The 8,057-nt window shown below is 38.3% G+C and overlaps 3 protein-coding genes across 3 annotated transcripts in view; 1 reads left to right on the top strand and 2 right to left on the bottom strand.

Moving 5' to 3' along the window:
- Positions 1 to 1,383, bottom strand: part of LOC105159469 (chlorophyllide a oxygenase, chloroplastic) — a 4,139-nt gene extending 2,756 nt beyond the window's left edge. Inside the window, exons 1-2 of the mRNA XM_011076546.2 lie at positions 978 to 1,383; positions 12 to 248 (exon numbers count right to left, since the gene is read on the bottom strand). Of these exons, the coding sequence (XP_011074848.1) occupies positions 12 to 248; positions 978 to 1,055 (315 nt within the window). The 5' untranslated portion in view covers positions 1,056 to 1,383. The remainder of the gene's footprint in view (positions 1 to 11; positions 249 to 977) is intronic.
- LOC105159466 (TLC domain-containing protein 2) lies at positions 2,092 to 3,731 on the top strand. Its single transcript, XM_011076544.2, has 3 exons — positions 2,092 to 2,452; positions 2,610 to 2,887; positions 3,225 to 3,731. Exons 1-3 carry the CDS (start codon positions 2,176 to 2,178, stop codon positions 3,537 to 3,539), a joined length of 870 nt encoding a protein of 289 aa, XP_011074846.1. The 5' UTR covers positions 2,092 to 2,175; the 3' UTR covers positions 3,540 to 3,731.
- Positions 3,576 to 7,594, bottom strand: LOC105159465 (filament-like plant protein). Its single transcript, XM_011076543.2, has 5 exons — positions 7,147 to 7,594; positions 6,504 to 6,668; positions 5,955 to 6,147; positions 4,408 to 5,705; positions 3,576 to 4,299 (listed from the first exon to the last, which is right to left on the bottom strand). The coding sequence occupies exons 2-5, from the start codon at positions 6,612 to 6,614 to the stop codon at positions 3,901 to 3,903; spliced, it is 2,001 nt and encodes a 666-aa protein (XP_011074845.1). The 5' UTR covers positions 6,615 to 6,668; positions 7,147 to 7,594; the 3' UTR covers positions 3,576 to 3,900.

Raw genomic sequence — 8,057 nt, 5'->3', positions numbered from 1 at the left:
TACTGATCAACCTTTTCATGCAGAAGCATGATTGTGAGAACATCTTGTCGCGCCTTCCAATCACAGTATTGTATGTCGTGTCGAGCCACCTCTAAAGCTTGATAAGCATCCAGAAACTTCCCGTTATATTGGGGGACTTTAGATCTCGGATCTTCTACATCAAAAAGTGTTGTCCATGAACTTTTTCTTTCTATCAACCCACCATCATCGCCAATTATAGAAAATACTCTAAAGCCACCTCTGACGCCCTGAGATCCCGGCAAATAATTAATCCATTATCACACATAAAGACAGCTATTTTATACCATACAGTTTACAGACAATTAGAACATGAAAGGCGTATCCCTAAGATCGAAGGGGGGCCCTGTAGGTGAGGTATGCTAATCAATGAAATAGCATCCAAATTAACTTGGCCAAACTTTAGCTGAGAGTATTTTGAGAAATGCGGCTTAATTAATTGGGTTAATTCCAGAACTTGCACTTTATACAATTTGAATAATTGAATGATATAAATAATTGTAAAGCCTCATCTGATACTCATTATCAAGTGCGCCGGAATGAATTAACTACAATCTAGAAATGACAAATGTTTTGGCAAGTGACAGAATAGATACTCGACAGCCCAGAGCTTCCAACTTGATCATCTTCGAGATCAAGTAGGTAGCATCTCATAAGAGTAACTATATCTTGAAACTTGAAAAAGATTAATTCTTTCCATACACACTGGAATAACAAAAGTGCAAAACTCTTAAGCACATGAACAAGTCTCAACATTCCCATTTTCCACTAAAAGAAACTTTGTTAAAACAGTAAAACCAGCTTAAACAAGTATCTGCAGTAATGAAGCACGGAGCACAAGAAATAAAAATGAAGAGACAAGTAGAAAAAAGCCCACAAAAGAAGTACGTTCAGCTGTCCAAAATTCGATTTTTGGATAATAAATTCAACAAACAACACAAAAACTGAAAAATAAGTACCCTTTTGTTGTTAAGCTTAGAAGAACAAGACAGAGAGATTGGAAGTGAAAGAGCAGCAGCAGTAGCGATGGCGAACATGGCACTGAAGCCGGGTCGGGTGGAAAGCTGGCAGATAAATCGGGCCGGGATCAAGAAAGAGAAAAACAAGAGAGTATTTTAGTGAGAGACGCCAATTTCTTGATAAGAGGTTGGGGCGTCGGGCGATCTCGACTGTCCTCACACGGGTGGCCACGTGGACTGCCGTGGGGTTCCCTCAGTTTCACTCGTGGCGCCTTGTTTCTCCACACGTTGTCTGGAGTTGGCTCCTGTTTGAATTTTCCGGAGTATCTTGAGGTACTGTTGAGGCCAGCTCGGGTGATGAAGATATCTTTCTCTATCTGATCCAAGATTTTCTTGTAACTTTTCTTTATGTTAGTGATGCTTCTTTCTTGTTTCCACTCTCCCATTGGCTGCTCGTATTGTCTCTCACTTCAATTATCAAAGTTATGACTCCTGAATGATAAGGTTACTATTCCATAATCTATATATTTCAAAATTATGGGATTTAATTTAATAGAAAAAAATATTTAATTTACATTAAATCAATCAAAAATACATATAAGTTTTTATTTAGTTTTTTCTTAATATCAGTACATTTGATGAATTTTGTATAAAGCAATGATCTATTTATTAGAAGAAAATAATATTGAAATATTTGAAATTATAAAAAAATTATATATAATTATATCACATTTAAAGAAACAACAATATAACTATATATAATTATATCACATTTAAAGAAACAACAATATAACTATCTCATTATTTTATGAAGAATAAGAATTCCATTTAAATAGGGGGAAAAGGGCAAAATTGGGTGATAAAGTTATATTGGTGACATCATAGAAGAAAAATTTTATTTCTTCACTAATATAAAATTAAGGTAATGTATTTTTTTCAATACAAGAAAAAGAAAAAGGTATATGTGGCACCTTGCCCTCCAATCATAATTAATTCATATTTCTTTTCCACTAAAAAAGAACACAGTTGAGAAAAGAAGCCATGAGAGAGTAAAGCGCTACTTGCATCTTTTCTTTTGGTTCATAATCGCTTTTCCATTAAGGTATTTGGTGAGTTGAGTTGCACTTTCATAACTGTAGATAAGGGGGAGACATTAGCCCCCACCATAGTAGAAAATTCTCGAGCTAAGAAATAAAATATGGCGAGGGGGAGCGGCGGAGGCGGAGGTGGAGGCGGCGGCAGAAGTCATAAAGAGAGCAAAGCGGGGGTGTTTTTCATGGCTACTTTGGTGATGTGGGGAGTTTCAGTGTTCTTCGAGATCCTCTTCAACAAGCGCTCTGAGCTAGTACCCATCATCATTGGATTCTTTTTCTTCCTATCAGCTAACGTCGTCGTCCGGAATTTTGTCTCACGTGATCCCCTCTTCGTCAACACCTCCGTCTCCCTTCTCCATTCCTCCATTACCTCTGCCTCTGGTCAGCCTCGAAATCGAGCTACGAAATAGGAATTAAAGTTTCCTTTTTTTATTTTTTTAATCTGATACAAGAAGTCGATTGTTAATTCAAGTCTCCTAATTTCTCTTGGTCTCATGTGCTTGATCTTGTCTGAAACTAGCTTGTATGTTCCTCGCAGTTGTACTAATCTTGCTGACTCAGTGGGTTGAAAATGGTGTTGGAAAGATGTTTGAACACTCACAATTGGTTGAGGTTACTTGGCCCTGGGCATATCAAGCTCTTTGCTTTTCATGTGGTTACTTTGCATATGATCAGTGGGATATGTTGCTCCATCGATTATACAGTGGTTGCATCCCTTCAATCCTAGTTCATCACTTAGTACTCCTTGTTTGCTTTACTCTGGCATTATATCGAAAAGTCACCATCAACTATCTTATCCTCACTCTCATCTGCGAGGTATGTTTCTGTAAATATCCCTACAGGTCCAACCCTAACCCTGTTCACGGAAATGGGGGACAAGTCACGCATTTTCATTGTTCTGCTAATGGAGGAACTATCACACAGAACGTTTATCTTCAAACATGTTTTCAGGACCTTTTTTTGGTTTTCTTTCAGCATTATGGTCTTTATCTCTGCCATTCCTTATTGGAAAGAAGGCGGAAAATTTCAGTATAACCCATTTATAAATCCAAAAATCTTGAAGCATTTTCAGAAAATGAAGAAATGAGAGCTACTAATTCGTCATCTTGATCTTGGTGCTGTTCCTGATGCCAAAGTCCTTCCTAAAATGCAGCTACATTCGGTCCTGTTGCATGTCCGAAAAGTTCGCCGTATGGCTGGTGTTCGTGATGCTGGAAGCAAGATTGTGAAGATGGAATGGTTTCTTAACTGGCTGACATTTGTATTTGCAAGATTCATATCTCACATTCTTATCACAGTCAAGCTGGTGAGAGATGCTCCCAAGTTTGAAAAGGGTATGGTGCTCCCTCTTGCTCTCTCTGGAATGGCTGGAATGAACTTGCTCAATATTTTCCTTGGGCTTGATCTCGTTAAAGCTTACGGGAGAGAGAGAAAATCAGAGAAGGGTCATCATAACCATCACGATTGATGTGTATTCTTTTGGGGAGTGTGGTGTTGGTGAAGAATGTAGGCCTGCTTTAACAGATTATACTCTGTTGTACATCACACTACCACATGTTTTACATAGTTGAGACAGAGGAAATAGTTAAAAGACCAATGTAAAGGTTAGAGAATTATGTTTTGTGCGTAAACAATGGTTTGTTCTTCCCATTTTTGTGCATAATGCTTTGAAAAAACAATGAAAAGTCATTTGAAACTCAAAAATGTTTTTCACAGCAATTTGCAACAGAATGATGCCTTTGTAAATTGCCAATAATGCAGAATTCAATTAGTGATCTCATTAGCTAAAACTGTTCCTATTTCTATCTGGAAAAATAAAATTCCCTAAACTAGTCATGGCCATTTTCAAGTTCTGAAATGCTCTTACTCAGAGAGAAAAGTTTCCCAAAACTGTTCCGGGTCTTGGCAGCAGTTATATGGTTGGTTGATGGTGCTGACAAAGATGAGGATAGTGATGAATCCTCATTCCCATTTCCCAGATTGCAACAGTTCTCCATTGATGTTCTTGAACGATCTGAATCACATTGCGGTAGAAACGTCTGGTTAGAAGTTATCCTCCATACTTCTCCTCCAGTGCGTGAGACCAATTGACCTCCAGAGAGCCCTGGTAGGTTTGAAGTGTCTATCAAGAAATCTTCCAATGTTGCAAGAGATTTAAGCTGTCTTCCGAGAGATGCAATTGTTTTCTGGCACTCTGCGAGCTTATCAGCAGCCACAGCTAGGTCCTCCTGCAACAAAATAGTTTTCAGCTCCTGCTGTAGGTCATGTTAAATAAAACATAATAAAGTAGTTAACAAGTAAAAAACACTGCTGGAAACTCCAAGCCAGCAATCAACCTGCTTTATTTTGAGTTCACCATTTGAATGTGTTTGTTGCTCTAGCTCGGTTTCCTGGATTTTTCTGGTTAGTTCATTTTCCAATTCTCGACACTTGACTGTTAGTTCTGCTGATAGCTTTTTTTCTTCTTCAATCTCTGCTTTCAATGAATCAACATTCGCAGACATCGTCCTTGATTCCACTTCCACACCAATGAGTTGAAGTTCAAGCAACTCTTTGGTCTCATTTACTGCTGCTAGCTCCTTTTGCAGCTCGTCCAACCTGATTTCAGCTTGTTCCAACCTCCTCTGTGCTGCCTTCAGTGAATCTAGACTTTCATCTAAAGCATTTTCAAGTTCTAATTTCTCCGCTTCAATCTTCCCCAATTTATTTTCCAGTTGAGATACTTGCTGAGTCATCGATTCAAGCTCAGCTTTCAATGGATTATCCAAGGAAACCAATTCTTCAGAACCAGATTGGGGTGCAGTAAATGGAATTTCATTCTTAGTCTCATGCAATGCAGCAAGCCTTTCCATCTCCAGAAAATCATCCATCATATCAATTTCAACAGAATAGGCTGCTAGACTCTTAGGTGAGGGCTTTTCGTTCTTGAATTGATCAAGCTCTGAGATCAATGCCGAGGCCCATGAGTCTGAGCAGCTGCGTTCAGATCCATTTGCTTCCATTTTATTATTCTTGCGAGTATCAATGTCTACAATGTTACGCCTCTCCCCCCTGACCGAACGACTATCTGTTAGAGATTCAGCACAGAAACAGGAAGCAGCAACAGACTTCTGATTGTTGAGTGGAGATGATTTTCGCGCTATAGATTGAAGCCTTCGGCACTCAGCCTCGAGCTTAGCGACCTTTTTTATGCTCTCCAGCTGCAATTTGCTAGCAGTTTCTGCTGCTTGGGTACTTAAATCCCTCTCAGTGGTGATAATTTCTAATTCTTTGCACCTAGACACGATTTCTTGCTTCAAGGATCTGTTCTCTTTCTCCAAAGCCTCAAGAATTAGGAGAGTATTGGGATCAGTAGAAGCAGCATTTTCATATCTGGAAGCGTCTGCTTCTGCCTTGAGATCAAGGATTTGCTGCTCAAGTTCAGCCTTTGTGGACTCCCACTTAATGTTCTTCTCTGCGACAGCATCAGTGATTCGTTTCTCCTGCTCATCTCTTGCTTGTCTCAGTTGTCTGACACATTCCTTGAGAGCACCATCTAGATGTGTAGTCTTTACTTCCAGGTTCAGGTTCTGCTGCACTGCAACCTCAAGCTGCTGCTTTAATGCCGCCACTTCATTTTCTGCCTTTTCCCAGCCTGATTGCAAGACTTAGTTAAACAACAGTGCAAACAAATCCATAGTATACTTTTCTATTTCCCCCGAAAGGTTGTCCTCTCAAGGTTCTTTTCATAAGGGTTTTCTGTTTTTTTTGGTTGTGTGGGGTTTGGACACTGTTGCGGAACAAAAAGAAGGCAGAAGAAGAATTATGACTGTTGTTTGTTCACGGTATGATACAGACATGAAGAAGTTTAACAAGTTCAGTCAACAAGTTGCAACAAGATTACCAGCCACAGCTTCTTCAGCAACTTTAGCATGCTGCTTAACTAGGTCTTCTTTGGCACTGACATTCACAAGAGCAGCTGATAGCTTTTCTGTCAGAGTTTTCACACTTTCCCTGACTTCATCATCTGTTACTGTAATTTTAGAGGTTACTTCGGGCGACTGCGAACTATTTTTTGGAGATTCTTGCAATGTTTCCTGCCCAAGAAAGAGAGACTACTCAAAGGAGCATCAAAGCAATGCACAAGAATGACTAAAGGCATCAAAACATCAAAGCATTTATAACTTTTGCATTGAATTCACATCGGGATGATTCACTTGTACAACACACTCAAGCGCAAACTGTGATGAAAGCAATACTGAATAACTGGTTTACCAAGAAGAAAACAATCTTCTCAGCACCGTAAACATTTCCATGAAATCTAATTTGAAGACTTCAGGCGTTAAGTCAGTTGATTGAACATTAACGAGGCAGAACAAATGAACTCACTTGAAGAAAATTTAGGTCCAAAAATGACTACTCAGAAGAAGTACGAGGATGGATATTTAGCTACCTGTTCACCAGAGTATCTCTCAGAATGCGAAGAAAATGATCCTGAGTTGTCACTTTCACCGGGACTCCTCTCGGAAGACTTCCTCTTCCACAGCCATTTCCTCTTTTCCATCCTAGTTTCCAGTTGAAATTTCAGCAGACCTCATAATATTAGTGAAATTTTCTTCTGCAAATGCACCAAAACGGTCCATCAAAATCACTGGAAAGCGAAACCGTAAACGAATGTACAGCAAAACTCAAGGTTATAACCACGAAAGTCTTTAGCTAACCATAAATTAAACACAGGATTTATTTCCTTCCAAAACCAGAAATAGAACCATGTGCTATTGCATCAATCTTTACCTCCAAACCAACCAGCATAAAAGTAGCATTTCCTAACTTCCGCAATCTATGACTGATAAACCATTCTTTTTTCTTTTGTTTTTTCATTTTTGACCACAAATGACATTAGCAATAACAGTGAAATGATAGGATATCGCCATAAAGAAAGCAGCAGAATAGCAAAAACGCGAAAAATGAAAAACTGAATGAGAAAGCCACTAAAAATTGCGTTCTTCAGAGTTCATACTCATCATTTTTCAGTAGCCAAACTAGTACTAGCTTAATCAAATCACAAAGCAAAATCAAATCATTTAGAAAAGAACCTAAGATGAGCAGGGCAATTTCCAGCAACACAAAATACGAACTGGGACGAAGAATCACGAAAATCCCAATTCAAAAGATCCAATCTTGGAGCCACCAATGAAGACTCATCTCCAAAAGAAGACCTATCACTTCCTTCCTCAAGAGGTGTGAATGCACACATTACAGATTGCTTTTCTTCTGGGTTATCATACTTCCCAATAAAAAATGAATCTTGGCCTTGGGCAAAGATCTAAGGACCATCGAGTGAAAATTTTCAGACAACCCACAAATACTCAACTACTGAAGTACTGATAAATCTTTTTTTTCTTTTATTTTTTTAAATAATCGAGGAGCAGAGCATGTGATGGTGACTGCATATTGTGTTTTCAAAGTGAAGAACGAGACCACTTTTTCAGCTTTTCTATGTATGTATTTTTAATGTTTTAAAGATATTTATCATTTATTTTGAAGTTAAGATGGTCTTATTCCCGCGCATCAGTTGGGAACTCCAGTCTCTGCAGTCTGCACTTATCCATAGGGTGAGTTCAAGAATCACCAAGAAAAAGGACAATGGAAATTCAATTCTTTTTATTTCAAGAAACGAGTCATAATTTCTCACCACATCAGAAAAGAAAATTAACAAATTAACAAGAGTTCGAGTTTCAGGTTGACCTTGTTTGTGTTGCCATTCCCTTCTCCCATTTTTTTATTTAGATTTTGACCATTGCAATGAAAAAAAAAAATTATTTAAATTTGTTTCTCAATTCAAATTTCTTACCTTAATTCTATAGGAAGGGGCAAAAGAGGTTTAGCAGCCCCATTCAGGACTTCATTTTATACATCCAGTGTCTCACCTAAGTAATTAAAAAAAATTATATCAGAAATTTCAGAAAGAATTTAAATAAAGTAAGGAGACTTCAATTTAGTTTTT

This window comes from Sesamum indicum, linkage group LG3 (genome assembly GCF_000512975.1).
Source record: "Sesamum indicum cultivar Zhongzhi No. 13 linkage group LG3, S_indicum_v1.0, whole genome shotgun sequence".
Lineage (NCBI taxonomy): Eukaryota > Viridiplantae > Streptophyta > Magnoliopsida > Lamiales > Pedaliaceae > Sesamum > Sesamum indicum.
This window is presented reverse-complemented; position numbering and strand designations above follow the sequence as displayed.

Coding starts and splice junctions, on each gene's coding strand:
- LOC105159466 (XM_011076544.2), top strand. CDS start 2,176: ATGGCGAGGGGGAGCGGCGGAGGCGGAGGTGGAGGCGGCGGCAGAAGT. Junction 2,453..2,609: donor CTCCATTACCTCTGCCTCTG/GTCAGCCTCGAA, acceptor TGTTCCTCGCAG/TTGTACTAATCTTGCTGACT. Junction 2,888..3,224: donor TCCTCACTCTCATCTGCGAG/GTATGTTTCTGT, acceptor CCTAAAATGCAG/CTACATTCGGTCCTGTTGCA.
- LOC105159465 (XM_011076543.2), bottom strand. CDS start 6,614: ATGGAAAAGAGGAAATGGCTGTGGAAGAGGAAGTCTTCCGAGAGGAGT. Junction 5,706..5,954: donor TGCTGAAGAAGCTGTGGCTG/GTAATCTTGTTG, acceptor TCTTGCAATCAG/GCTGGGAAAAGGCAGAAAAT. Junction 4,300..4,407: donor GTGAACTCAAAATAAAGCAG/GTTGATTGCTGG, acceptor ATTTTGTTGCAG/GAGGACCTAGCTGTGGCTGC.